At 47.9% G+C, this 26,949-nt stretch overlaps 1 protein-coding gene across 1 annotated transcript in view; it reads right to left on the reverse strand.

The window, feature by feature from the left end:
• Nucleotides 1-23,537, reverse strand: part of Tram2 (translocation associated membrane protein 2) — a 67,607-nt gene extending 44,070 nt beyond the window's left edge. The window contains exon 1 of the mRNA XM_051204338.1: nucleotides 23,296-23,537. Coding sequence (XP_051060295.1) covers nucleotides 23,296-23,415 — 120 coding nt within the window. The 5' untranslated portion in view covers nucleotides 23,416-23,537. The remainder of the gene's footprint in view (nucleotides 1-23,295) is intronic.
• Between the last annotated feature and the right edge of the window lie 3,412 nt (nucleotides 23,538-26,949).

Here is a 26,949-nt window from a genome sequence, read left to right on the forward strand (position 1 = left end):
AACTGACCTCAGGCCGAAGCAGCAAATCCCAGTGCCAGCTTAATACTCAGCCACATAGCGTTTATTGCTATTTTAGAAAGACCACACCCATCACGAATGGGAACTGGCTATATACGGCTGAATAATGTCTTGTAAATCCTATCCGATTGCCACAGCAGGAGGCAAGGACCTTCATGTGCTCAGAGGACATATAAAGGGTTGCCTCGGGTGGGGTGAGGGACTACTGAGAGAGCCCCAGCCCTTTACCTCCTTCCACAAAGGGATCCTCTATTTTTCATGACAGAGCATCATGAAGTGAGGGTAGACAAGGGTCGGGGAAGGGGGGGTTAAATAAAGAGGGAAACTGTAAACAAGAACCCACTATCTCAGGGATGCTTTTCGCTTTTTGGGGTGGGGTTGCATGGAGGGAGTGAAACAGGGTCTCCCACTATAGCCCAGGCTGGCTTGAACCTCACTATGTAGCCCAGGCTGGCCTCCACTCTCAGTAGCTCTTTGGCCTTGGCCTTGCTGGGAGCCCAGGCGTGAGCCACCGCCCCTGTTGGGGTTGTCTTTCTACCTTTTCCTCCAGCTGAGTAGCTTGGGGGCAAGTCGCCTGCCAAGCTTCCCGCCCGTGTAAACACTCTGGCACCAGCTGGGGTTTGGAATCCGCTGTCTCTGCCAGCTGGCGACCTGAAGATGGGTCAGATTAAAGGAATGCATAATGAAGGAGGGGGAGACAGAGGCTGTATTTACTCGGGCAGGGTCTGTGGGGGTTGGCAGGCACTGGCCAAGGGGCTGCAGAAGGAGGAGGGGGTTCCAATGTGCCCAAGCACCCCGCCCTACCCAATGTCCAAGGCTGATGCCCTCGTCTATTTTTCCATTTTTGAAAAGGGACTTCTTTGTCCTTGTCTCCGTCTCCTGCAGCATCTCCCAGACGAAATACACCCAGCCCTTTGAAGAGTTCGCAGCTGGCCGCATGGGAAGGCTCAGCATGATCACACAACACGGACACTTGATCCCCTGCGATCCCAATTTGGGACCTGTAACACAGAAACCCAAGCCACGTGCTGACAAGCAGCGCCCTGGGCCACCAGCAGCTCCAACTGAGGCTGGATGAGAGGGGAGGAGCACCGAGAGCCAGCCGGCTCAGGCAGCCACACTGGCTGCCAGCCGTGGAGAATCCGGCTGCCTTGGCAAGGCCCAGAGGGCAAACTTCTAGAGAGGATAGCTCAGTGGGCAAGGTCAGCCAGCCACACCACCCTGGCAGGGGACAAGGATGGGATGAAACCATATATCCTGGCAGGCACTGTGTGAACCCACCTGCTGGGAAGGCCACCTACAGCCAGCTTCACCTCAAAAGGAGATATATATGTATGTATGTATGTATGTATGTATGTATGTATGTATGTATGTATGCATGCATGCATGCATGCATACACACTGCGCATACAATCTCCATCAGCAGGAAGAGGAAGCAGGCAGCAAGAACACCTGCAGCCTCTGGCCACGCCCCTCATCTTTTACAGACACTCTGTGGGGTTCCTTTGCTTCCCTGAATTCTTCCAGGGTCTCTGGGGGTTCAAGTCTCTGTTCCTCTTGCTCCATTGGCCACCTCTATCCCAGTTGTATCCTAATCAATCTTCCCTACCCAACTCTTTCCTAAGCAGCGCAGCCGGTAATTCCCATAAGACGGGAGAATGGCGCACCCAAGGCGCAGTATCATACACACTCCTACCTGGGCTGTCTTCTGGCCCTCCACCCTTCCCCTGAGCCCTGATAGTTTCCCTTTACTCCCTTTCCTCCTTCCTTCCTTCCTCCCTCCCTCCTTCCTTCCTCCCTTTCTTCCTTCCTTCCTCTCTTTCTCTTTAAGATTTTATGTTTATTTTCAGCTATGGGCATTTGTTTTTGTATACAGGTGCGTGGATCCACACGAGTGCCTGTGACCATGGAGGCCAGAGGCTTTGGATCCCTCTGTAGGTACAATTACAGACAGCTGTGAGCCACCCAACAGGGGTGCAGAGAATGGGACCCTAGTGCTATGCAAGGGCAGTTTATGCTCTTAACTAAGCCCTTTCTCTAGCCTGCCTTTCATTACGTTCATTCCCCCTCCCAGGGCCAAACATGCACATGGCAGCGTGTGCAAAAGACCCTAGATTATCTGCTCAGGGCTCACTGTACCTTCCTTCCCTGTCTATCCCTGACTGTAACAACCCCACACAGACTCAGTGCCAGTGTCCTGAGGATATTAAGGTAACCCTGTCATTCCATGAAATGCTTCCCAGAGTCAATGAACGTGCCTGACATAGACACAAGAGAGGAATGAGCAGTATGTTAGAGGCTCGGACATGTCCTGCAATAAAGAAACGCGTTTAGCCCAGCCTATCCGGCCGTAGGGACGGTTTTTGTCAGGTTAAACCTGTTGACTATTTTTCAATGGCTCTCTGGACGCCTTTTCTTGCCTGGAACACCAGCTCTCTGCTCTCCCTTGCATGTGTCCTTCTGCCTTGGTTTTCTTGTGAGGGCTAGCCTTAGCCTCACTTCTAGAAGTCTCTTTCCCATATTGACCCCAGCCCCCACGGCCACCTCACAGCTTATGTGCTCTGGGCCTGGAGAGATGGCAGAGGGCAAGGACTACAAGCCAGGATTTTACATCCAAAGCCCTCACCAACTCTAAATAGAGGGATGCTCGGCTTGCTTGGTGCAGACAGAGAGAGTACACTCACAAAGACTGCTAAGACGATTAGCCGAATTAGAAGGTCAAAGCCAGAGGAGGGCATAGCATCACGGACACCCAACATGTGAACATTAAAGTGCCCCCCCTCTTTTTCTTTTCCAATGGAGTCTTGCTCTGTATCCCAATAGCCTGGAAATCACTACCTGTTCCAGACTGTCCTTAAACTCACAGCAATCCTCCTGCCTTGGTCTCTTGTGTGCCTGGCTTCATTTCTCTTCTTAGAATTATTGTTTCGCCTCCTGTGATTTGGTCTTCCTTCTCCTGTCCTTGCAGCATACACTGGGTTTCACTAGTGAGGGGCTAGGCAAACCCCACCCAGAGTTCCCCCCTTCCTCCCTGCTAGAGGGACCACAGGACAGAGTTTTGACCCACAAGTGAACTGGTAGAACCACTACACCAAACCTCCATCAGGCAGCAATGAGCAAAGTAATTATTCAATCACTGTTGGGCATATATTTATTATGTGTAACTTTAATATATTAATGATATATGGCATTATATGATATATATGTTATACATAATATATAACATTATCTACTATTAACATTAGCATGTTAATCGTACATAATATATAGTATATAATGTCATGCAACTAAAAAATAGTATTAATAATATATTAATATATGTGATATAGAATTATCAATATACTAATTATATTGTTTTAGAATGTTATATACACATACATATTTATTTACTTATTTATTGTGTGTGTGTGTGTGTGTGTGTGTGTGTGTGTAAGACTTGTAAGGTCAATTCTTTTCTTCTATCATGTGAGTTCCTGGGATCAAATTCATGTCACCAGTCTTGGTGGCAAGTGCCTTTACTCACTGAGCAGGAGCCATCTTGCTGGCCCACAATTCCTGTTTTTAAAGCTTAACATTTACCAGAGGCCATTTCCTTTGTCCACCTTACACACTTACTCTCTGGATCTCAGAAGTTTCCCTTTTGGCTGTGGGTGTACCTCAGTTGGTAGGATGCTTATCTAGCACTTGATCCCCCCCAGCTAGCACCACAGGAAACCAGATGTGATGGTGCAGGCCTCTAACCAGTTCAGCCCTGTGGAGACGGAGGCAGAAGGATCAGGAGTTCAAGGCCCAAAATCTGTTTCCACAACAACACAAAAACGTTTCCACTGCTAGCCCACCTTGGGTTTTTTCTCGATGCTTTTGTACAAGCCCCACACAGCAGTTTGGAATGCTCAGTTTTCACCTGTGAGTCACTCTTGGGAACTTGGAGAAATCAAAGCCTTCTTCCCAGTAGGCGGGAATGCTGTCTCCCAGACTCTTCCCAGCTGCTCGGCTGCCCCTCACATCTCTCCCCACCTCCCTGCGTGCCAGCTCACCCCACCCTCATCCCATACATCTCTCCCTTTCTGCAAGTAGACGGCTCTGCCAAGAATCCAAACTTTGTTCCCTCCCTTTCCCATCAAGAAGCCGCCTAACTGAACCTTTTTCTGATTGCTGTGGCGGGGATGGGAAATGTCTCCCGTGGGCTCATGCATTGAACACCTTCCTCCTCCCGGGGTGGCAGTACTGCTCCTAAACTGCAGGTAAAAACTTAAGGAAATCTGTTTATAGAAGTCATAATTAAAAAGCAAAAACGTCTTAACACTAATAACCTTATAAAATGCAAAACTCCCTTGTATTTTAAATAAAAAAAAAAAATTGTGGTGGTCAGGTTGTGTGTCAGTATAAGATGCTCCAAGCAACTGATCCCCATGCAATTTAACCTCAGAGTTATTTCCCCGTGGGAAAGACGGCAGGCCAAAGCCACGCAATCCCCATAGAAGGGAAACAGTGAGGAGTAACTCTGAGGTATAAAGCACTTGTAAGAGGCATCCTGAGATGGGGGCTCAGGCCCCGGGACTCAGGAAAAAACAGATGCCCAGTCCACCGCAGAGAAGCCCCAAGCAGACCTCCTCAGGCTGCGCAGCCCAGTTTCAGTAGCCTGAACATCAATGTTGGGGGTGAAGGGTGTGTCCGGGAGGAGCGGACACACACCAGCAAAACCAGATTGGATGTAATCTGTACGAAAACGAGGACCAAGCTCGGTACCACAGCCTTAAGTTCTCAGCACCTGAGATAGGTACGAAGAATGCCATGAGTTAGAGGCGAGTCTGCAACACAAACTAGAGGCTCAAAGCGCATAAGCACAGAGAAAACCAATGGGGATTCAAGTCTGTCTCTCCTAGGGAACGGGTTTGCCAGGACAGCCTCCATAGTTACAGCCTCCTTCTGCCTGGGAGCACCCACAGTGCACCACACAATGTCACCACTGTCTGTCCCTGATGAGAGGTCACTGGGGAAAAGCACAAAGCCACATGCCACCTGGAGCCAGCCTCTCTAATCTACTTTAGTCTTACACGTGGCCCTTGCCTAAGACTTGGGCCACATCACCATGGACATTTTTCCAAGACAAATTGAGAAGCGGCACTTTATAATAATTACAGCAGTCATTCCTGGAGGAAGCTGGGCCCTCCAAGCAGAGAGACAGTATATTTAGCTTAAGCATCATGGCTGAAGGTCCAAGAGACTATATTTGGGCAAACTGTTGATTTGGGGTTTGGTATAAAGTTCTGGTTTTGGCAGAAGTGTCCTTCTGCCCTGCCCGGCCCTGCCCCCACCAAAGGCCACATGGACACCAGTACAGAGCAAAGTTCCCGACAATCACACAGGCCCAATCTGCAGACTTGGTGATAGCCCTCATTACTCCTGAGGGCTCCACAGAGCACGGACTGCAATTCCTCCAGAGACTGAGAGGGTGAGGGACAGGGAACCTGAAGAGAGGTAGCCCAGAGTCCTGGATGAGGGTCCCCAAGGGTCCCACCCTTTAAGGCACAACTCACCTCTCTCTCTGGCCATGCTCAACTCTAATCCTGCTTCTGATCCATCCTCCCTAGATTGAGTGGAAGTGCATCTTTTATTTCTGGGGTTTTATTATTATTATTATTATTATTATTATTATTATTATTATTATTATTTTCTTACTGTTTGAGACTGGACTGGAACTTGCTATGTAGCCTAGGTTCCCCTCAAACTATGGCAATCCTCCTACCTCAGTTTCCCAGCTGTTGGGGTTCCAAGTGTGCACCATCACACCCGGCAGGAAGCCTTTCTTCACCATTGCCCAGGAGGTGCCCAAAAAATGCCTAAGATGTCAATGAGAACAGCCCTGGAGACTGGCTGTACCCTGTGGCTGCACTCAGAACTATGTAACTATACCTCAAAATGGCTAAGATGGCTGACTTTTCGTTAGATATGTTTTCCCTACAATCTCCTTATTTAAGAACATATTGATACATAGGAGGATGACAGCGGAGGACGGGAAGGAGGAAGAGGAAGAAATGGTTGCTTGAATGAAATCTGGTATTGTAGAATTTAGGATCTATGGGGAAAAATCAATTAAGCAACTCATCAACAATGAATCACGATCTATGGACACTAAATACCACAAGCAGGTTCGTCTCCACATGACCTACAGCAGGAAGATCCAATAAAATGTACAATGGTAGAAATGACATACAGCCCAAACACACCAAGTTACCCTCTCTCACTTACCCAAACTCTGGCTTTCAACTTCCACCCAGACCAGTGCCAACTGACACCCTTGCCTATTGAGATTTGTCCACTGGAGCAAGTGCTGTCACTCGGCTTGTTCAGTAATCCGGCACCTGCTAGCCACAAAGAGGCCACCTACAAAATGTAACCTGTCAGAAGCCACCATGTACCACTTCAAGAAAGATGGTCACTCCAGTCTGAGAAGACTTGAATGCTGCTTTAATAAAATATAAACACCTATCATATTAGCACTAATTGGGGGGGGATGCAAAAGATTTGGAGCTCAGTACCTCAACTGTGTAGTAAGTTTGAAGCCAGCCTGGGCTACATGAAAGCCTGTCTCAAAACAAAAGCCCCAAAGCCCAAAGCAATCCACAAATTTATATGACATGTCTCTGACTAGAACCTACCAGACCTCCATGGCCAGTCCTGGGAACTCGCAAAGAATCATGCATGTAACAGAAACAACAGGTTTCTGGGAAAAAATCCTTAGCTCTATTTGCTACCCAATTTATAGAGTTGTCAACGGGGCCAAGGACACAGCCTGCTACATGCTTCAGGTTCCTGTTTAAAATGGAGCACAGGACAGTGCTGAGAATTCAGACATGTGGCTCTGAATTCTGGCTCTAGCATTTATGAGCAATGCGAGGCCCTGGTCAACTTCGCTTTGTAACCCTTCATTCACCCCTGCGTTTAACTGCAGTGATAATATCTACAGCCTAGAACGGCTGCAAAGACCAGATGGGAGAATGGGGCAAAGGTCTTAGTACAGTGCTCCTCAAGGTGGGAGCACACACAATGCATGTGTGTGACCCTCCAGTTCTACAACTGTCGATTGCCACAGACACACAACCCCATCCTCGGAGGGCCAATCCCAACCCCAATCTCTCTCAGGAAGACTTCCCGCAGGCGCTAATCTAGAAGCTGGCTCCTCTAGGAAGAAGTTGGTGAGACCCTGTGTTTGCTGTGAATGGATGGGCTCCAGACCGAGCTGGCACTCAGAGCCCACATCTGACACTGATGCCTGGTGCTTCCGAGAGGATTTTATTCGAAGTGTTTTGTTTCCCCAAAAGAGAACCGGGAGGGACGTAAAATCATTTTAAAAGCTATACACATCTACTGGGGGGTGGGGGTTAAAGAAAGAAACATACACATGAAAGCTAAAAAGTCTTCTTTAGTCTTCCGCCTAGAAATAAAATCAATGTTGACAGTCTGTTTCGACCTTTCCTGACTTTGCCTCTGCACACATAAATGTAATTTTAGTATTAAAATGGGCTGATATTATACATGTTAATATAGAGCCAATACTTTTCACAGGTATCAGTCCACACCATTACATAAAGCATGGTTTCATCCTGTTTTAAACAGCTATAGTGTCCCCTTGCATGGCTATAACCATAATTTACTGAGGGGCTCAACACAGATGGGTATTTAGATGGCTTGAAATGAATTATGGTATCAGGATACGATAAGTGTTTGTCATCTCCAGAGTCAGCAAAGCACAGCATGCCTGGGAAGCGTAAGTGGTGTCATATGAGCCCAGACATCTGCCTTTGAATTACAGATGAGTGTCCTACAGTTCATCAAATATAACTTCAATAACTGTTGTGTGAAGGTAGAACAACGGGCAATATACTCAATACTAGCTTGGAGATAAAAAAAAAAAAAATCTCTTGAATTAAAAGGACAAACTATTCAATATACTTGCAACCCTAGCTTCTTGCCTACACGGAAATAATTTACTGACCCAGCAATTCCATTCATAGGAATATACTCAGGAGACCTGAACACATGCTATCTACACAAATGCTTACAAAGGCGTCTTCAGAGCGGCATTATTCATAATTTTCAAAGAGCAGAAACAATTCACATGCCAATCACCTGACATTATGGGTTAGGCAAACATGGTATCTCCATACAATGGAAGAGTCAGGCACAAAACGAACGAGGTACTGATACATGCAACAGTGTGCATAAATCTCAAAAACATTATGCTAAATAAAAGCCAGACATGGAGGCCATATGTTGCATGATTGCATTTATATAAAATGTTCAGAATAGGCAAGTCCAGAGAAAGATTAGTGCTTTCTGGGGTGGTGACAGGGGTGAGAGGCAGCAATGAGAAATGAATGCCAAAATTTCTTTGGGGAATGAGGCAAATGTTCTGGCCTGTGATAACGTGGGTCACGAAAACCTGGTGAACGCTCTAAGAAGCGCAGAGCTGTTTACATTAAAACGGGAGATCAATGGTGGGCTGGTGCCATAATTTAAAATTCAGGCAAGAGTTTCCAAAAGGTATTTATTAACTGGTAATCCTACTTCACCATTGCTGAGTTCCACATAAGAGCAACCAGGATGTCGGACGTTCAGCCAACTGCTAGACTGAGACACTTCTACCCTTCCAGAACTTCCCGTCAAATGGGGCAAAGTGGTGTCACTCAGACGTTGTCATCAGACGGGAAGCACAGGGGACCTTGGAGCTGAGGAAGGAGCTACTACACAGCCCAGGGAAAAAAACAAGGCTTTTTCCAGGAAAGGAGCCTGAGGAAGGAGAAACAGCTGCAGAGGGAAAAGACTTTGACCTGAAGGGAGACTTTGTGGGTAGGGGCTGAGCAAGGGAATCAACAGGAAGATCTTCAAGAAACTCCGCAGGAGGGGATAGGGTGGGGTGGGCTGTGTGGAGCTGGAGTAGGGAGGGGAATCATTCTTTTGTGGGAGTGTGACCACCTAAGTTTCCAATGCTCCAGTGGATGGCTCCACACCATGCACTAACTGAACTCAGTGTGTTATTTTTCAAGAGATGTTGGGAGAGGGACATGCTGAGTGGGGGCCAGGATGGAACTGGAGAACGAAAACGGGGTGGATAATGATCTTATTTCATTTTGTATGAAATTCTCAAGAATAAAGAAAGTATTTTTTAAAAAAATTTCAAAGAAATTCAGTAGGAACAGCCCTCATGAAGGCATGAAGCTGTATGTTATTTAAAAATTCACCATTCCGTTGTTGTTACATATTCAAGACTGTGCTAGACCGGGAGATCATGAATGTAACAGCAGACAAGTTCAATGTGGAAATCAGCAGAGCTTTCAGTGTCTTACACTATAGTATATTGTCCTGTAGCTAAATGACCAGTGGACATGCATATAGTACTGGAAACACGGGGGTGGAGGGTATGCCACTATCTCTCAAAACTACATTTACAGTTATACTCAAACCCAGCTGCCCCATCTCTGGGGAACACCCCCCCCCCAGAGGTGTTTCCACACAGAAGCAATGTGCCCACACATTCTCTGTGGCACTGTTTATAGGAGCAAAAGGCTAGAAACAAGCCCACGCGTCCATCAAAAGGGAACTCAATGAATGCATGCAGGTGAATCTGCACACCGGAAGACTATCTACCCTCACACATGAACGAGAAGAGTCTCTGCCCCGATAGGAAGTCCTCCTGGCCTTCAAGGAAACACCAGGTGCAAACCAACTTAGATAATTATGTTTTGCTGTACACCACAAAGAAGGCAACGATGTATGTACTTACAGATAAGGGCACAGATACTGATACACTGAATCGATATCACATTTTTTTCATTAATATTATTATTTTTGTGTGTGCATGTGTATGTGTGGTATACGTGTGAACCCATGTGCCACGGCATCCACATTGAAGTCAGAGAACAAGTGTGTAGAGTCAGTTCTCTCCATAAAGGGGGTTCCAGGGATCCAACAGAGGTCACCAGTCTTGTGTAGAAAGCACCTTTACTCACTGAGCAGTCTTGCTGGCCCCATATAACATTTTTAGGGCAGCTTACACTGTCGTAAACAACTCAATAAGAAAACACCAAAAATAGCAAAAGTGGTTCTTGACGGTGGAGAAGAAGAGCTGGGTGAAAACAGGTGTCCGGGGTGCAGTTCTGGTTTCGAGTCATCAGCGTACTACCAAATGGTATCCATTGCAACCCTCCCTCCCACTTTCGAACACTAAGACTGCAAGCTCTCTGTTTGTAGATGTAAAGTAACCAGCATCTCCCAGTGTTCTCAAGCACATCTGGTTGCCTGAGAGCATGGAAACACAAGTGTGAAACGGTAACACAAAGAACACGAGAGATACATGCTTTACTGTACACGGAACCACTTCGGTAAATTCCCACCACCTTCCTATTGGTGCAGTGCTGGGGGTGTGATGAGTAAAGCGATTGCTTCCCTCGCTGTGTGAGAGGTCTGTGCAAGAACCTACCGTTCATAACGCAGGTCGGCCATTCCATTCCTCAGAGATCCCTATTACCTAGGCCAAGAGCTAGATCCAGCCTTTAGGTCAAGGGTCTTTATGGTCTGCATCTCAGATACGGCCGAGTCATCATCCTTCACTACATCCATTCACACACACACACACACACACACACACACACACACTGAAAGCAGGTATGGCACACACACCTGTGATCCCAGTGTTGGGAGGCTGAGGGAGGAGGGTTATGAGTTCTAGGCCAGCTTCAACTTCAAAGCAAGGCCCTTTTCTAAACAGTAACAAATATCCAAGTATACATTTGTGAGAATCTGGATGCCCATCACTTCCCACTCTATCCATAACAAGTCTGCCTAGCCAACATGCTTTAGGCCAAGATAAATGTCTCCTTTTATATATAACCTACTTGGGTGGGGCCACTTTCATTACTGTCACTGTACCTTATATACACAAGATAGCAGTAACCTTCCCACATCCCCATCTGTTCCGTTCGGGTTTTATCTCCAGCCCCAAGAACTCTTGGTAGACAGCAGACACTCAGTCCAAGCTCGGCTAACTGGGTGAATAAGAAACAGCAAAAATGGCCTAGAGGAAAAATGAATTCCATGAGAGGAAGGCCGGGGCAGAGTCCTGAGCAGAGGTATTTTGGTGAGGTCTGGGGGGGGGGGGTGAGCATTAAAGGAGAAGCAGGTGTTAATCAGACTCAGAAAAGGAGATAAAGAGATTAGGGGACAGGTGTGTGGGGCAAAGGTGGGAAAAACAAGGGATGTTTGAGAAGAAACATTCCCATTCAATGGCAAGCCCTGTATCAGTACGGTCCCCAGTTCCAACCGCACAAGTCCACCCCATACAGTGCCTCGCTACTAGCCTGGGTCATAGAAAATGTACAGAAAATACTGCGGAGACTCAACACCAGAGAGAGCTAAGTCATGTGACTCCCTTCTACTTCCTACAACTTACTTCCTGGCCAGAAGTTGACACAGAAAGATTTCCCAAATGGAAGTTCTCACATGGACCAGTTCCACAGTCACCTGCCCAGGCCCTACGTCCAATCTCACCCTCCACATTGAGCTGCCATTTTGGTATTTTGTGTGTACCACCCCTGGGCTGGTGGTCCTGGGGATGTGCAAGAAAGCAGGCTGAGCAAGTCACCGGGAGCAAGCCAGTAAGCAGCACCCCTCCATGGCATCAGCTCCTGCCTTCAGGTCCCCACCTTGAGTTTCTGCCCGGACTTCCCTAGATGACTGACTACCAGCTGAGAGATGAAATAAACCCTTCCCTACCCTAGTTGGTTTTTGGCCCTGGCGTTTTTATCACAGCAATAGAAACCCTGCCCGAGACAAATGGCATTGAATGAGCATTGCAGAATGAGGGACAAGAAGCAGCTCACTCCAGCCTCACCTCCCTGAGGCTAGTGACACTGGACAAGTTGCACCTGGCTATGGAACAGCTGAACGCTAAAGGCATGATACGTGATCCATCACATTCTGGCAAGCCATAATTGCCATACCTGAAGAAATGTCCACTCAAGCAACTCAGGGAAACATGGCCACAGGTAACATCACACTCCCCTCCTCAAGCTAGGGAGGGAAGGGAGAAAGAGGCCAAGGAGGCGAACAGTGCTTAATTAGTACATCTCCCAGGCAGCATGGTCAGAAACCACAACTGTTTCTTTCACATTTGGGGGTGGGGTGGTGACAAGGGAGTGGGCAGCAGAAATGCCCTACTTTTTATTTCAATGTGATAAAACTAGTGCTTCCCAGGAATTCTAGAAATGAATAGTCCTGGCCAGTCTAACTTCCAATAAGACCATTTCTAGTTCCCAAACTCTAATGTTAGTTATTGTGGATGTGTAAAAACCTATGCCTGTGTGCCGTTCGGGAAATATTCTAGGCTCTTTCTTTCTTCAGAACTTGGAATATATTTGCAAATATGTAATGGGATACCTTGAGGGTGAGACCCAACTGCAAACATGAAATTTATTTGTATTTAGAAAGGGCATTAGCTTGGTGGTAGAGAATTTGCTAGCATCCACAACACCCTGTGTTCAACCCCCACCATAGTCTCAAGCAACAAACATATTCAATCTAAGTACAGGTAAGATGTGAACTGGACCGGGATGGCAGTCTGAGTATGGAGTTCCTTGCAAGGGTTTAGGTCATCATCAGCTCTGACCTGCATCCTGTTTCTTGGCTCACTCCAGACGGATGATAGAGTCACAAAAAGGGGTTATACACAGCTGAGTTATCAATGTTTTTGCTTTCTGTAATAACATAAGCAGTATTGCGAGGCTCTTACACTTTATGTGTCTAGTTCACTTTATGTGCTGTATTGATATTAACACTTCCAGCATCTAGATGACGTATGTTAACTCCTATGTTAAAGATGAGGAAACCGAAGCATACAAAAGTTAAATAACTTACCAATATGGCAGGGCTAGAGCAGAATGCAAACTCTGGTGGTCTGTGACCTTGACCTCTTTAAACTATAGCCTCTAACAGTTTCCTAACAGAGCCAGGTCACAAAGACCTCTTCCTATCTTGTTACTATGGAAACAAAGTCAGAAAGCAGCACCATCCAAGAGGATACTCTATAAACAAAATAGTCTCTATCTAAAACTGAGTTTCTCCTTGCTGTCTCAAATTATTTTACATACAGTTAAGAATGACGATAGCTAATTGAGAGGCTATTGTTTTGATAGGCACAAGTCTGAACGACATGGGGTTAATAAAAAATGCGGCATTTCATTTTGTTATTACATTTATTGATTGGAAGAGGACAACTTGTAGGAGTCATTTTTCTCTACTAATTTGTGTCCCAGAGACTGAACTCAAGTCAATCGGGCTCAGTAGCAAGGGCCATGGAGCCACATCACTGGTTCCCAAAAGTGTAGTATTTCCAATGTTAGATGTAATGACCAATTCCCACTTGAAAGCTGACATTCAAAGAACATCAGTCCCGATGCACAGAGCACCACGGTGAACAGACCGCGGTGGACATCTGTAATCTAGAACTCAGAAGTAGGTTTCAGGCTAGCATGGACCAGAATGAGAGGCTATCTCAAAAAGAAAGAAAAAAAAAAAAAAAACAAAAAACAAAACAAAACCTCTATTCCTTTCTTGTGGCATTTGTTCCCAAGCCTGTGCGGAAGAAAGCATGCCACTCTTAGAGTAGAAAAGGGGAGACGGAGTGAGAGGGTCAAGATAGAATCCTAGACTGGAGGGGGGGGGGTCACAATGTGGGCAGGGGCAGAGAAAAAGCAGAGAGAGGGGCGTGCGTGTGCACACACACATACACACACACCTATCTATCGTTAAATGTGAAAAGTAATTTTCTAAGACTGAGGACCCAGAGCACACCCAGAAAGCTGAGGTGACAATACCTGACCTGGCAGAGCAAAGTGCAAAGGCCAGCCGGCCCAGGCAAGGACCATGCTGTGGACTCTGTACTCCTCCCAGGTCAACCCCAGAGAAGACCTGAGGGGTCAGACTTCCATTCCTTTCCAATATGGACTTCTCTGTCCCTGCCTGAGCTCTGCGACACTGTAATTAGACGTCAAGCCCCGACTTCAGTGGTAAACTGATCCCAGCCCAAATCAAAAATGAAATCCAAAGTGAAGTGCAAGCTCTCAATCTAACGGAGGCGCCCTGGGCTGCTCGAGCTAAATGTCACAATCTGCGGGGGGTGCAGGGAGGCAGGTTCCTCCTTCAATCCCCCTTCCTCTTCCTTCCTGCAAGTCTGGGCCCTGCGCTCATCCTCTGCCCGTGCTGCACAGGCCCAGGGTAGGAAGACACAGCAGCTGAGGTACAGGACAGCCAATCCACCCGCACCCGCTCACCTCACCCCCATGAAGCCAGTGTAGCTCTGGGAAGAGAAGGGTCCCGTGAGGGTCACACAGCAAGTTACAGGAAGAATCCAGGTCCCGCAGCTCACACATACCTACCTCCCGGATGCCCGCCTCCACAAGGCACTAGCCACAAATCCATTCCCGAGGGGAAGTCGGACTTTTTGCCCTCACTAAAGATAAATGAATCAGCCATCAAACATTCTTTGTCAGTTCACACAGCAGACACCCAAACAAGTTGCCCCTTGCCCACGGAGGTCATGCACCAAGTACACGTTGAAAACACACTCTAAAGTCTAGAAGTACGGGGTCCAAAAAGCTCAGCTCTGTTCCAAGTTCTGAGGGATTCGTCTCAGCCGGAAGTTGAGCATTGTGGAGCAGACCTTGGGGTTTCCTGTGGAACTCTAAGAAATGCTGGAGGGGAAGCTCACTTTCCCAAGGACCAGATATCCAAGAGCCCCCAGACTGCTCTTAAGGTTATCGCGGCCCCTTTAATCACGAGCCATACTCTCGCTGACTCAACACCCACTTTGCGAAAATTCCAGCACCACTCTAGGTACTACCCAGAAGCCAGGATGTGCTGATTAACTGAAGCCACCCTCCCTTCATGGAGCAGAGCTCAGCAGGGCTGGGGAGACAGCACTATAAATCCCATCTGTCTACCCACTGTCTTGGAGGACTTGTCTCTCTCCCTCCTTAGTAACCACAGATATCTTCTCACTGATGGGGAACCATTCTATAGAATCCCCTGGAAAAAAGAAAAGAAAGGAAGGAAGGAAAGAAGGAAGGAAGGAATGAAGGAAGGAAAGAAGGAAGGAAGAAAGAAAGAAAATGAAAAGAAAATTCTTTAAAAAAAAAAAAAATTCTCTGAAAAGAAAAAGTAGAACTACTCCCTGGGAGAGAATCTTAATAATGAAGATGAGGAATGGCCTGGTTAAGCAATACTCTGTTGCTATAGAATTCAGGAGTTCTATTAGGAAGTTCTTTCCCACTGATAATGGTGGATTATGCCTGTAATTCCAGCCATTGGGAGCCTGAGACAGGAGGACAGCCTTGAGTTTAAGGCCAGCCATGCTACTACTGAGAGTCTACCTCAAAACAAACAAACAAAAACAAAAATCAGCAGGGAGCCAGGCATGAGGCAGAGGCAGGCAGACCTCTAGAGTGGGAGGACAGCCTGCTCCACAAAGCAAGTTCCAGGCCAACCAAGGCTACAGGGTGTAAAACCACATCAACAACAAAATCCAAGGGTAACGGTAGTGATGGAACACTTGCCTACAATGTGCAAATCCCCGTTTCCATTTCCAGTCCTGGACACAAAAATCTTAAGGACCCCATGTGATGGGTTAGAGTGATTAGGTCTGTCGGGAACCTGCATGCCACACTGGCAGGGGGACCTAAACTTGGGTCTTCAGCATCCACATCAAAGCTGGTCATGGAAGCAAGTGTCTGTGACTGTAATAAGTGGATCCTGGGACTCTCTGGCCAGTGAGGCTAGCCAAATCATTAAGCAGTAGGCTCAGTGAGAGACCCTAACTCAAAAAAAAAAAAAAAAAAAAAAAAAAAAAAACAGGTAGAGAGTAACAGAGGGAGGAAGAAGACATTCCTGTTGACTCCTGGCATTCACACTCATGCACGCTCACACGGACACCCCTTCCCACTCACCCACACAGTCTGTTACATATAGAAATTTTTATGCCAGCCACCAAAAATCCCTAGGCTGAAAAACCATCCCCAGTGTGATAGCATTAGAGGTAGGACTTTGGGGGGAAACTTATCACAATCACAAAGCTCTCATGAATGAGGTTAGTGCCCTTAATGGGGAGGCCCCAAAGACCAAGCCCTCCTCTCCGTCCTTCCTTCCTTCCTTCCTTCTCTCTGCTGTGTAAAGACATAGATATGCCACTACAAGCCGGGAAACAGACCTTCCCCCAAAACAAGGTCTGCCAGAGCCTTGGTCGAGGATTTACTCAGACTCTAAAACGGTGATAAAGAATTGCGGTTTTGTAAAGCCCCCAAACCTATGGGATTTTTGAGAGCAGCCCCTATGACCTGCCTCAAAGTAGGAACAGATGTATGAGTGCCAGATGTGCCCGGCAAGTTCTCGCCCTTCTCCTCCAAATCCTGACGCCCACCGCCAGGGTGCTTAGTTCTTAATAAACACTCCTCCACCAAGCACATCACTTTGAGGCTGTGCCCAAGAGCCTAAAGCTGCACCTGTCACACACATCAAGTTTAGGACCTGACTCTTTTCCACAGCTTTCTCCCCGCCCCCACCTCTGTGGTTCACAAGTTTGAGTGTGTGGGGGGGGGGGGCTTCGCTTTGAGCATGCTAGGCAAGCATCCCACCAACGAGCTACATCATAGCCCGTGTTCTGCTTTTTAAAGGCAGTATCTCACGATGCTGCCCAGGCTAGCTTTAAACTCTTAACATTCTGGACTTGGCCCCTGAGTAGCTGGGCTCACTGGCCTGTATCACTGTGGCCAGCTGTGTGCATCAGCTTTATGGTACCACGCTGTGACCTTTTTTGAGGACGAGACCCTGGCCTTCTTCGTCTCTGCATTCCCTGAACTCACACGAGCACACCACAGGTGCTCAGCCATTTGATATGCAGCTGCCAAATGAATGGGTCCAGCGCTCTCCGGCATCATATACCCCTTTCAAGACTTCACACACACAGACTGGCCTTCAAAGACAGAGTCTAGAGTTCAGGGTAGAGATACAGAAGATGCACCAGAGATAGGTTGGGTGTGGCTCCAGGTTTGTGAAACATTTACCTTAATTGTCTGGGGCAAATCTCTCAACCTCTTCGGGGGTTTGGGCTTGTTTTTCTTGTCTGTAAACAGCAGATAATTTCTTAAGTTGCCCTCTAAGGTCATGAACTCATAAAATAGAAACTCATAAAATAGATGTGCCCTTGAGCTATGACCATAATATTAACTCAATGATAAGGTCAGTGAGCAAACTACAACCAGAAACCTCTTATCTCACACAGATGTTGGATAATGGCAGGCAGGGTAATGCTCTTGTCTATTCATCTGTGTTCACATATGACAGACACGAACATTTGGGTCACTCTTCTGTAGTCTCCTTGAGGGAGATGTGAATTTCAATGATCGTTCTAGACAGAAAGGCTTCCAAGTGGAACGGCCCACAGATGTTACTTCCAGGTATAAACACATCCATTCAAAGGAGAATAAAGCTGCCTGTGGCTACATTCCACAGAAGATCCACTCGTGGGGGCATCAGAGCTGAGTTCTACAGGTGAGGCAGACATTGCTGAATTCTTACTGTGGCTCTGATTCTAACTTACAGTAGATGGTCATTGGCCAAATCTGTCCTGCCAGGATGCCTATGACAGCCCCCATAAACCATCCCGATTACAGGGTGAAGCCAGTAAAACATTTCATAGATGCAAAATGAGGCCAGTTCCTCCAGACGAATGATAGAAGACATCAAGAGGCAGAACCCCCCTCACAACCCCGGGCTCCAACAAACTCGCCGGAGGGCCCAGAAGCCTTGGCACCCCCAACTCACAATCTGGCTCCATTTCCTCTGTTCAAAAGCAAGAAAAGCCATGTGCACTTAACCATCCAGAAGAACCCCTTTGCAAAGCTCTTGAAACCACAGAGTTAGCTCACAACATGACCAGCTGTGCCTAAGCTAGGTCTGGTTCTCCTCCACAGCAGGATATCTGAGACAGCAGAGGTAAATCAGAGCAAAGTAACCGAGTACTTGGAGGATAAAGGCCTGCCTGTGAAAGGAGGAGAGCTGTTGAGGAGCTCTATTTGTAGTTTTGCTGTTTTCTTTTCCCCCACCCCTCCTTTCTTTAACCATTAGGTACCAATGGATACCAGATACACAGCCCTGGATAAGAAGGTTAAGAGATAGCATCAGTAGAGTTTCCCACCAAAGCTAGCTAATAGCACAGTGACCGATTAGAAAGCATTTCTGCCGAGTGGGAATTCTAATCCGCTCTTATCAGACCTCTGGCTTCATCACTTATCAGGGCGGGAATGAGAGGTACATCAGCTACGCCACAGAATGATTTCTGGGGCCCCTGCCCACGATACAGCAGATTTAAAAAAAAAAAAAAGGGAGTCCATGCCTGCCAGACTGAAGCTTTCACCATAGCAACGCATGTTATTCCACAAACAGTCGGGACTAAGTCGCTCTACTGTGACCAGCCTGGAGAGTGACTCTCAGAAATAAGCCACTGAGGGTCCAGACATCAGAGAGAGCAAAAGAAGAGGACACCTACTTAGCTTCCAGGGTAGTCTCCTTGTAGTCTTTATCGCTCCAATGCTGACATTGGCAGCACCAAGACCCTCTGGTACCCACACCCCGTGCTCCAAGAAGGCAAACGTCCGAGAGCAAACCTGTTGTGTGTGAATGGCACAGTCACAGCACAAGGACCCTTTGGGGAAAGGGAAATCAGGGGAGTCAGGGACAGTCGTTTAGATGTTAGATGGCTGGTGCGGGAGAATTGAGGAGAAAAGCATCCATCTCAAAACACGCCGTCCCTAAAATGGCATCCAGCCAGGGCCCTCCGTGAGAGGTCTAAGGACGGAAGGCAGACCCTCAGACCCAATAATGAAGTAGGAGCCAACAGTGAGCAGTTTGACTGTTGAAGCATCAGGGGGCGCCCCTGTGCTGGGGATGGGGAGGGGTCTTTTGACATGTTAGTCTTCATCTTGCACTCCTAGTCAAAATTCCACCAGCTGACCAATACCATCCTTCACTTTTGCCAAGGGAAGAATAACGAATAATGAATGTCCTTTCATCCCATAGGCTAGGGTTAAACCGGAATCCTGATCAAGAGAAACTCCAAACACCAAGCTTCTGTTCCCTTCCTCAGATCTCTGAGTGCCACAAGCAGAAATCCAAGCAAGCCTATGAGGATGAGGGACTCCTCCTGGTGGCCTCTAGCATCCCCAGCAGAGTGTGTCCCAAACTCCCTGAGTAGAGGCAAAAAAATCAGGGATCATAAAAGCTGATAAAGTGAAATCCTCTAGAAGCTAAAAAAAAAAAAAAAAAAAAAAAAAAACCAACTGATGCCCACAGGTGTTCCTATGTGCCCTTACACACTTCTGTGTGTACACACTCCTGTGAGCACAACAGGGAAACCTTTTCCCACTGCATATCTTACCTTTTCACCTACCATTAAGAGACAGGGCAAGCTGTCTGGTTGCAGGCTATGGCACCCACAGGTGTGTCCATTGGTGTGAACTGGTGCCACAAGCCTCCATCCCTCACCCTCCTCATCCAAACACTCCTGACACCTGCAATGGGCTCCCATTGCGTGTGCTGTAAATACTTCTTGCTGACAAGTCTGCCGCCCGTGGGGTCAGGAACAGGGAAGAAAGTAGTTCCTGGGAGGGGGGGGGAGGGGAAGGAGCTACCTGCTACACCTGCCTGAGAAATAAGTTTAAAAGCCCAAACCAGCTACCATTCCCAAAACTCCTCTCATCTTGGCCTACACAAAAACCAAACATGAAACCTACGAATGACCCTCAGAACCCCAGAAACACTGCCCTGCAGCTGCAGAAACCGAAGAAGAAGCCAGTCTCTGTCTGGAGACGACGTTGTAAAGGTGGCACAGAAATTGCTTCCTCTCCTCCTGGCGCCCCTATTCCTCACTCTCCACTCGCTAATGAGAGAGTTTTCCTCTTCCCCTGCCGGTTTCGCTTGGAAACGTGGCACCACAAGGCACTGGACGAGAAGGGAAGGGGAGAGGGTGGCTACTTTCACATCTGACTTATACACACACATCCCAACTGGCCACGCGCAACCCTGAAGAACCACAATCCGCCTAAGAAAGCCCTAACTGTGCGAAGAAAAGTGCCCCTCGCACCAGCTCTCCCGAAGCAAAGCTAAGAAAGAGAAAGCTGGAAAGGAAGGAGGGGGGAATAAAGTTCCACATTCCTGACATTTTTTAGCCAAGTGCAGTGGCTGCACAGAACAGCTCTACTCCACACAGACAGAAGACAGGACAAAACCTGGGCTGGGCAAGAAGCCGCCCCTGCCTTGGAAATAAGATAACCCAAAACTAAACTAAAAGTGCGTCCGGGCATGGCTTGGGGGAACAGGGGCCAGACAGCCTTTCATGTGCTCCCAAAAGGAAGTGATCCCAAGGGAAGGAATTTGGCATCAACATCTCCCCAAAGACAGAACCCAAGCCCTGGGGATCCTCAGAGGGAAATCTAAACCCATGAGTGCTCTGCAGAGGTGACGGAAGGTGGAAACGGATTGCTAGGGTGTGGGGAGTGGGGAAAGGAAACTGCAGAGACTAGGCAGGAGACTTTAGTCACATTCTATTCGATGAATTAAAATACAGTTCTCCTGGCTGCTTCAGCTTCCAGAATGAAGGAACCTGGCCCAAGATACACATCCATGGGCCTAACGATTTTCCTCCCAGCTTGCCCTACAGTTCCTTCTGTCTTCACCTTTAGAAAAACATCCCTACTGTATGTCTGCCTGCAAACACACATCCATGCTACCTCCACCCTTGGAAAGACCCCAGAAACATTCACTTCATTGTACGCTAGGTTTTGAGGTGTCTCCTCGCCCCCTACTTTCCAGGATGTTTCTCTTCTCATTCAGTAATGATGGCAGGGTTCTAAGATAACTGATCACACGCATGCAAGCCCACATGTGTATGTGCGCAGTGCAAACACACGCAAACACACACACACACACACACACACACACACACACAATCTCTTTACAATCAGTAGGTGGGAACAGACAAGGACAACCTACTACATACACACTCGGCACAGACCAGGAATCTTTGATAGTGGAGGTTCCAGGGAAAGGCCCCCTTCCTCCAGCATCAGCAGGAAGAAACATCTGTCCTGTAAGTCCCAAAGGGCTAAAGTACTACAGAAAAAGAGGGGGCCTGCTGGCATCCACCCCAAAGCTGTTCTACAACCCTAAGCCCATTCCTGAAGGAAAATGGCTTCCCCCCCCCCCCCCCCCCCCCCCCCGCACCTTGTTTTTTTTTTTTTTTTTTTTTTCTCTCTTCCATCAGGTACTAGTAATGACAATTCCTGCACTTTGCAGATTCCACAGGCCTAATGCAAAGGACTTCCCGAAAGGTTAGAGATAGTGAACAAAGGAGTCAGGGGTACAAACACTAGGTGTCTCTTTTTGCACAGCACTAAGCCAAGTAAAGCCAAAAATCTTAACAAATACTAGAGATAGCAGAGAACCACGGGCTAAGCCAGAGACTGCAGCCAGCTGCAGAGCACATGGCTGTGAGGTTTATGATTGACACATGTATCATTCCAGCCCTATCCTCCAAAGACTGGAGCATGGCACTGAGAATCCTCTCAGAATGGAGGACAGCAAACAGACATAAAGCAAATGCTAAGCAGAGTAGGTCCTCTGCCTTCTCGTTAAGCCATTAACGTTAAATAATAACAAGAAGGATCCAGGAGCAAGAAACCTATTCTCTCATTGGTAGGGAGGAATGGTTTTTGTTGCTAACATAACCTCAGCCTTAAACTTTACAATGACTGTAAGGAAGGCAGTTTTTATGGCTTCTTCGATGATTGGGGAAACAGGCTGCAGTCGGTCTTCAAGGAGACATTCTCTTCCAGAAGCTCAAGGGGAGACAGTAGGGGAGGCAAGAGAGTATTGTCAGCATTATCAAAAGAGCGGGGACCCCAGTCAACGCTTCTCTCCTACAGACGCCACAGCCTGGCCAAGGCCATGCATCCAGCCCAGACCTGGCCACCAAAAGAACATCCCCAGCTAGAGGGTAGATCCCTGAGCCAAAGAGGACCTGTGTCAGAACAGAAGGGTGACACCGGGTGCTGTAGGGATGGTCCGGCAACTTTTAAATGGTACAGTGCCTTAATGTCCCCCAGAGTGTATGTAGATCAGCGATCTAACCAAGGAGGACAGGAGCTTCAGGACAACAAGACTACAGTGAGAGGGAGGGAATGTCACATATGGCGTCACGTGGCATTCTTGAGACAAGATTGTATGTATGTATGTATGTATGTATGTATGTATGTATACATCACAGCAAACCCATACTCTGACTCCAGTCCTTTCCACTCTTAAGTACCATCACTGTCCTCACTCTGTAGTAGGGACCATCAGCCCCTTGGATTCTGATCCCTTGCTTTACACAGACAGGCCTACACCAGCGCACCGATGAATCTAGGCTCCCATTCTCTGTTCCGACCCCACAGGCCTGCAGCTACAAGAGAATCACCTTTCACCTCTCTTCGATCCTGCAAAGGGGTTGCGGTTCTGGGTCTAATTCCCCCATCGATCTACAGGGACAGACCAAAGCGCCAAAGGATATCTCCAAACTAACCCTTTAGGTCTTATTTAAAGAGAGGCTGGTAGTAGAAGGCCCCCACTGAGATGGAGCCAGGGCCACATGTGAACACCTGAAGCAAGCCAAGCTCCAGAGGTTAGAACGAAGAACGCCCAAAAAGCCAAAGAGATGTGGAGAAGGGCTAGGGTCCCTCCCAGTGGAAGAACCTACAAGATCTGGCAGCCCCTACTTGGGAGGAGGGGGGATTGTGCAATTACCGCGGGTCTGGGAGTCTCCCAGCTTGGCACCGGGACGCCAGAAAGGAAACCCCAATCCTGGGGCCAAGAAGGCAGGGCTGCAATTGGTTCGAGGCCAGACATGGGTTTCAGAGATGTAGAGAGAGAGCTGCCGGGTATGGTGGGTGCCCAAGGGGGCGACAAAGCATGGCACGGCACGGCCCGCACAGCCAGGAGCTAGGGGTGCTGTCTGGACTGTCCTAGGTCCAGGCCAGGGTGGATACAGTGCACAAAGCCAGAGGTGCAGATAACGTGCGGGACAGCCAGGCGCGCTCCAGCCCAGATGAAGTCAGGGAACCCGTGTCTTCACCGCGGTGCACGGGAGATGTGACCGCCGGTCCCTGCAGCACCCCTCCCGGCTCTACTCACCTCGAACATAAGCCCGATGAGGACGCAGAGCACCAAGCAGAAGCCGATGTCTGCATGGTTGTGGATGACGAACTCCTGGCTGAAGAGCGGGTAACTTTTCGTCCTCCTACGGAAAGCCATGGCAGCGGGCGTGCACTGCCTGGCGGGGGCCCGCACCCTCCCTCGCTCGGCAGCCGCAGCGAAAACTTCTCCGGCCCGGCCCAGTCCGCCAGCCCCGCTGCCCGGCGCGGAACAACTTCGGGCCCCGCCCCCTTCCTCCGGCCGCCCCGCCCCCGGCCTGCCGCCCGGAACCGCCCCTGGCCACAGCCCGCTCCCGGCCCGGGCCCGCACAGGCGCGGGCCTCTGGCCACGCCCCCTCTCCCGGCCGCCCCGCCTCCCCGGCCGCAAAGGCGCGCGCTCCGACCACGCCCCCGTCCTCCGTCCGTCCCGCCCCCCAGGCCCCAGGCCAGCACCGCCGACCACGCCCCCTGGGCGAGCCTGGCGCACTTAACCCTCGCGCCGCGCCCGGAGTTGCGGTTTCAGCCAGGATGCACTGGGGGCCACGCTCGCCGAGACGCGGGAATGGAAGCCCTGTACTCCGGCTCCGGGAGGGAGGAGGCGGCTCCCGCCAGCCGGACAGGAAGTGGGCCGGGATCCCACTCCTCGCGCCCAGCTTCTTCCTCCGCAGGAAGGGCCCGGGAGCGGGAAGCTTTGTGCAGGCCAGCTCGCTGGCCTCAGCCCCACACTGGACCTTACAGGAATGCTTGGCCACTCACTCCACTGTTTGCAGACTTGCACAGAGTTCAATCGCTCAGAACCTGCCCGCAGCTCACCAAAGGCCCTTGTAGAGCCTACCTTGCAATGGAGTGCAGATAGCCCAGGTTTGACCCCCCCCCATTTAAAAGGCCAGGTGTCACCCTGAATTAGCTTCCCAAGTCTCACTCAAAAATCTACTACAGTCGGTATTAATTGATCAGAAGTGGAAAAAGTAAACACGGAAGAAATGACAATAACTTTCTCATGCAAACTTTCCATTTAATTATTAAGTTTTAAAAATACTTCCAGGAGGACAATTTAAAATAAATTATACTGGCAAATATTAGATTTATTCCTGCCAGTAATGAAGGAACAACTAATCACTTCTAAATGTACAGAAATGCGAAATGAACAAAGAATTGTTTAATTTCTTTTTTTAAAAATTAGTTCCACAGTTATTTCACTTCTGAGTAAATACGAGTTTGTAAAAATGGCAGAGGCTGAGCATAATTGGAACTGAATGATGGAGTTCCTAGAGAAATTTAGCTTCTGTATTCTACACTAAGCACTATTTATTATACAGCCCTTGGTCTTCGAACTCCCAGGGAAACAAGAAAGTATATTAATGCCTATATTAGACTAACCTTTGCTTAACATCAAGTGTGTGTGTGTGTGTGTGTGTGTGTGTGTGTGTGTGTGTGTGTGTGGTTTGCCATGATGCATGGGTGGTGTGTATGCTTGAGCTCACACATTCTTGCATTTTTATGCAGGCTTTCAATCCACGTGGAGGTCAGATTCCCCTGCAGGCCTCACCTTCTATCTTGTTTGGACCAAGGTCTCTCTTTTTGTTGATTTTCCCACTGCATAGGCCAGGCCTCCAGCTTCTGAACACTTTTCTTTCTCTACCTCCCATCCCACAGTGGAATCGTTCCTTCCCTGTGGCCAGCTTTTACACCTGCTCTGGGGATTTGAACTTATACAGCATGTGCTTTCATTCCACTCATGGAACCATCTCCCCAACCAAGACTCTTCCGAAATTTGGCCCCCCAGCCTTTCAAAGAACAAAAGGGTTAAGAACTCTGGAGGAGCTGGACTTTCTATGTAGAAATGTTCTAATGGTCAACTTGCAGAGGGGCCAACTAGTGTGAGCCCTGGGAAAACTGAGTTCTTAAAAAAATGGAAACTGGAATCCTACAATTTGACATGATGCAGCCTAACTCTCTTCCACAATTCAAAACCATTTGTTGGAATTCCCTTAGAATGTGTAATGGTGTCGATCTGACATTAAGACTTTAGGCCAAAACCCCCAGGAAACCAACAGTAGAGCCTCCTGATATATAAATAAGACACTAAGATGTTAAAGAGACAGCTTAGGCAATGCTCTTGCTGCTGAGAGCCAGCCCTACTTCCCTTTGCAATATAATTGATCAGACATAAGATTCTAGCCTGTGTGTTTGATAGTTCATCACGTTAGCACTGGCAGAGGAAGTATGGAAAGCCTCCTTTAGCCATCAAGGCCATCTCTAAGCCCTAATTGCCCAAGCCATCTTAATACAAACGATGGGTTAAACATTTCCCCACAATTTTAATGCACACTCTTAATACTGATAATTGATGGCATGCCGCATTTTGCAAGATCTTTGCAAGCCCTTCTTATTCATTCATTCAGAGTCCTGTAAATTCTTACACCAGAATTTCTTTCACCAACCCTCATCTCCTTCATTCTACACACGACCCCCACAAATCACCCATTCTTTACCTTTGTTATTATCCTGTTTGTTAGCCATTTCATTTGGAATGTCCATGGGCATCTACCATGTGGCAGACACAGCTAGTCACTGAGAACAAAGATACATGGCAACCCAGGTGTGGTGGTTTTATATGTCTTCAAATCCACCTAACTCCTCTTCCCTTCGATGGGGGTTCAACTTCCCTTGAATGTAGGCTGGACTTACTTCTAACAGAAAGTGGTGTAAGTGATTGTTTTTTCCTTTTATCTCTAATCCTAGGTTCTAAAAGGCCTTTCAAGTTCCTCCTTCAGCTTGGATCAGCCTGTCTGGGAGAAAACAGATGCCATATTTTGTGAATACTCAATACATAGCAAAAGTTCACATGGCAACATCTGAAGCCTCTTGCCAGCAATCAGCACTGATGTCATGAGTGTGAAGGAGCTACTTTGGAAGCAGATGGTTCAGCTCTGTGAGTCCTGTAGCTACCCCTCTCGACCACCCAGTAAATCACCCTGAGTTAGAACTAGCCAGTGTAAGCCACACCTAAATTCCCAACCCAATGATAAGATAATAGGAACTTGATGTCTAAAGTTACTAAACCTTGCCATTTGTTGTGTAGCAACAGGTAACTAATACACATTGCTGGAGTTTACAGTACTTCTTAGGAAATAAATACATCCTTACAATTCAATAGGATGGCAGTGGCCATCTAATAATTTGAAATATATACACTATGAGTATGAAGACTTATTGTCTAGGAAAATAGGCCATTTGGCTGGGACCTTTATCTGACAAACATTTTACTGATAGAATGCAGGCTGTGTGTGGAGGCGCACACCTGTTATCTCAGCACTCTGGAGGCTGAAGAGGAGGACTGAGGGTTCAAGACCAGCCTAAGCTACCTAGGTAGACTTGCTTTCAAAACCAAATGTGGAGGTAGGGTGCTGGGGATCCAGAAACAGGGAAATAAATTTGGAGAGAGATGGAGTTGGATTGAGAATCTTGATAAGGATTGTGACTTTATTCTGAAACAATGGGAAACCTTAAAGCATCCTTGTATCCCAGCACTGAAGAGGCTAAGGCAAGATGCTTGCTTTGAGTTTGAAGCCAGCCTGTGCTACTCAGTTCATTCTAGCCTAGACAAAGGTCACTGATTGAAAACTTGGCTCAAAACAAATACATTGTTTTA

This window comes from Phodopus roborovskii, unplaced genomic scaffold, assembly GCF_943737965.1.
Source record: "Phodopus roborovskii unplaced genomic scaffold, PHOROB, whole genome shotgun sequence".
Classification (NCBI taxonomy): Eukaryota; Metazoa; Chordata; class Mammalia; order Rodentia; family Cricetidae; genus Phodopus; species Phodopus roborovskii.